The 3,770-nt window shown below is 39.4% G+C and overlaps 1 protein-coding gene across 1 annotated transcript; it reads left to right on the plus strand.

Annotated features, from left to right (window-relative positions):
• Positions 1–902: 902 nt before the first annotated feature.
• LOC134224453 (drebrin-like protein) lies at positions 903–2,000 on the plus strand. Its single transcript, XM_062703806.1, has 2 exons — positions 903–1,631; positions 1,749–2,000. Exons 1-2 carry the CDS (start codon positions 1,377–1,379, stop codon positions 1,983–1,985), a joined length of 492 nt encoding a protein of 163 aa, XP_062559790.1. The 5' UTR covers positions 903–1,376; the 3' UTR covers positions 1,986–2,000.
• The last annotated feature ends 1,770 nt before the right edge of the window (positions 2,001–3,770 follow it).

The following is a 3,770-nucleotide window of genomic DNA, read 5'->3' on the forward strand; positions in this document are numbered from 1 at the left end:
TGCTATGTACCATCCAAGAAGGGCATTGCAAGTTTATCTTCTGACAATTATGCCGTTAACAATTATTATTCTGACAATTATGCCATAGACAATTAATTTCCATTGCCAATTCAGGTAAATATAAATTCTGCAGCCCCAACCGAGTTGTAGAGGGGCGATTTTACAAAGAGTTTTCAGAAAAACGTTCTACGCTGAAAGCATGTAACAAAGAAACGGGACTAAGTATTATTTGAAATAAATATACATATTTCTATGATTTCATCTATTTATCACTATTATATCATTTATCTGTTCTTCAGTAAGACAAATTTATGCAACCCTCTAAGACGAGTTAAGTAACTCCATTTAATTCCACCAATTATTTCGATATCTATGCAGATACGTATTTCGACCACAACTGTGAGGTCTTCTTCAGTGTCTCGTACTTGACTCGACTTGACTAAGTCCAGTAAGTAAGTAAGTAAGTAAGTAAATATTTGCTGACATTTAAACGATATTATATTTTCTTCTGTTGATGTTTTCAAAGAAACGAGAATGTCAATAAAGTTTGCACTGTTTAATTAGCTAAATGTACAATCTTTCATATATTATTAAAAATGCCCGAACGCATAACTGGCCAATTAAATTTGTATTTTTTAGAAAACATTTTGATTAAATTGTAATTATCTAGATAGGAACTGGGTCTCACAGCGAACATACACTCAAAGCATGCTCTTATGTGACAACATAAATCTGTCAAAAATCATGAATCGCTGAGTGCTTCAAACGGTCTTTCTTTCGCTCTCTCACTTTTACCTCATGAAAGAGAGCCAATGTTTGTGTACTTTTTGACGCATGCATCCAACCCAAATCGAAGGATGGCTCGACTCATTCACCGAAAGCATTGCGAGAGTGCATGCACCGATACCGACCTGTTCAGCCCACACGCTATCGCCTACTACCACCGCGAGTGGCTGCCGACGCATACAGAGCAAAACGGAAGAGCGCATAATAATTGTTCATATCGGTATTCGTAGCCCTCGACACATAGTCTTCAGCACTGTTGACGGTGAGTTAATATTCTCTGTACTTGCTGCAAAAAGTAACACAGTACCCATAGTGTCGTTCGGTCACATTCCACCAGAAGAAGTCTCTCAGCAAGTGTCATAGTAAGAACACTTCGCCTACTTTGATGACCGAAAACAGATAAATATTTAACAAGTGAAGAAAAACGCATTTTGGGCGTAGTAAAAACCTTCATAAAAATGTGATGTTGAGTGCAATTTTAGAATTTATTAAATGACACGAATGGTGTGCAATCGCTTGTGTAGGAATTATTCGAAAAACCATAAGAAGTAAAAGTATTCCTCGCGGAGTTGCGGGCAAGTCTGTAAACCATGTCAATAGATTTGAGTAAAAATCGGGAATCCATGGTTAAAGCCTGGAAAACGGTGGTTGACACGAAGAGCTCCACCAACTGGGCTCTATTTTCGTACGAAGGGCAAACCAACGTGCTAAAACTACAGGAAACCGGTGAGGATGGAATGTCCGAGTTGGCCAGCGAGTTCAACTCGGGAAAAATTCAGTACGGATTCGTACGGGTAGATAACAAGGAGACTGGAATTGCAAAATTCGTGTTCATACATTGGCAGGTGACTATCTGAGCACCATATCTTATCTAAATATTTTGTAAACATATTATGGCGTTTGAAATTCAATATACGCCACTAAGCAGCGAAAAAGATAAGATCGATGATTGTTGTTTTTAGGGAGAAGGGGCACCTACAGCCCGTAAAGGAACCTGCGCCAAGCATGTTAGGGACGTGACAAACTTGTTACATGGAGCGCACATTACCATCAATGCAACCAACGAAGATGACGTAGAGGAAGCGCTGGTGCTAGAAAAGCTGCAGAAAGTAATCGTCAATGATTTCAAGGTCAAAGATTACTCACAGGCTAACGGTAGGTATCCGAGAGTTTTTTTTTATTTGATTAAATTTAATTAACATTTGACGGTGCTGGAATGAGGAAAATACCGTCGAATGGAGTTAACAAGTAGGCGGTGAAAGGTGGAGGTTGGGCAAACAAGTGGGTCGCAATGGATAGAAAAATGGAAAAATAACAGTTCGTTCATTAGTCACATCATGGGGAGCAGCGCAGTGACCGTTGCGCGTCGCTCTTGGTGAAAGGAAATGGGTGATGAAGTAGAAAGTGGACAGCGATGTAATTTTATACGGATTGCATGAATCAGCAGCGGATGGCAGTAAACGTTAATAATTAATCGATATATCCGTTTATGCATCGATTTCGCTCGAGTGTCGAGATTTTATGATTTTAATTGGCCTATTGTTTTGGGCCGGAACAACCGAATAATGGTAACGTCACCACATGTTCTGAATAATAAAAAAATACAGCTCGATCACGTTTCGGGTGTCGATAATAGAAAAAAGTGTTGGATAACACGTTCAACTTTATATTTTCATTACTCACATAAGTGTGCGGTATTCGTTGTTTGTTTCACTGTTTTTGTATCAAGACTTAATTCAGTTGTTGAACGTTTGCCATGTACGATATAGAATACTTCAACTTTAGCTTCAATGAGGTTGTCTTATATTTTGATCTATTTCCGACTTTTCATCTGTTTTGGCTTTGCTTTTCTCAAGCGGTATTGCTTTCAACCTTGCAGTTCAATATTTTTTAACATGGCCTGGCCATAGTCGCTTGTTCGTAATATTTGCATATCTATTGGATTTTTTGCAACATTTCCCACCAGAATTTTGTTTAGATCGAGCTGAGATGCAACAGTTATACAATATAGTTAGCTGATGCCATTTAAAAAATGTAGAAAATCTCAATCATATTAGTAATATTCACTTTTCCAAAAAGTGGCGATATTTCGCTGCCGGAAAACTCATGAGGCAAAACGCCTTCTAGCTAGCAGCTACTAGGGAACAACGCACCACGCGTCGTCGAATCAGCATTCTAGTATGGATAGTGCGTGGAACGCGTATTACGTAAAGCCGAAGTCCGCCTGGGCGTTCTGCCTCGCCAACATATTAGATGTTGCATAAAAATGTGGAAAATTTTCAGTTTTCCAATCTTCCTATCTTTTATTACAACACTGTTTTTCCCTCACCTACATGATTTGAGGTCAAGTTTCATTACGGCCATACTAAATACGGTAAATATGATGGGATACACAAGAGGCGGTTTGTCCCGGGTGGCGTTTGAGGCCTCTTCCCCTAATGTTTTTACTAGATTTCATTTTTTATGTCTTCTACCTTACGAACTTTCATTTGATCAAGTCAACCTGTCTGTCTCGTACAACTAAACAATAGGTACCGAACAAAAACTACACTTCATGTTGTAGATTTTTCACGATGCACAAGTTTGTTACAAGATGACCCCATGTAGTTTCAAGCGAATACATTAGTTTAGTGGCCATTACATTTAGGGAAGGATCCCCCAGCACAAATTGATGGGTGCCGCATTCGATAAGAAAAGTAGGGAGCGGGACCATTTGGGCAGCACCCTATACCCGTCCAAACGTGAAACTCGACGCATTCCACCAAATGGCTTGATTGTTTGTACATCACTAGATATCGACAGGAACTAACCAGTACCTAAAAAACAAGTAATTCGGTTGTAATGCGCTCGAGATTATGAACGTGCTGGCTGAAATAGAGACCAAATATTCTCTACCTATTTTGTATTTATCGAAATATGAGCTTTTTCTGGAGTGACACAGTGCGGGACGCCTGTGAGTATGTCTGCATTGAGACGGGACGCTC

This window comes from Armigeres subalbatus, chromosome 3 (genome assembly GCF_024139115.2).
Source record: "Armigeres subalbatus isolate Guangzhou_Male chromosome 3, GZ_Asu_2, whole genome shotgun sequence".
Classification (NCBI taxonomy): domain Eukaryota; kingdom Metazoa; phylum Arthropoda; class Insecta; order Diptera; family Culicidae; genus Armigeres; species Armigeres subalbatus.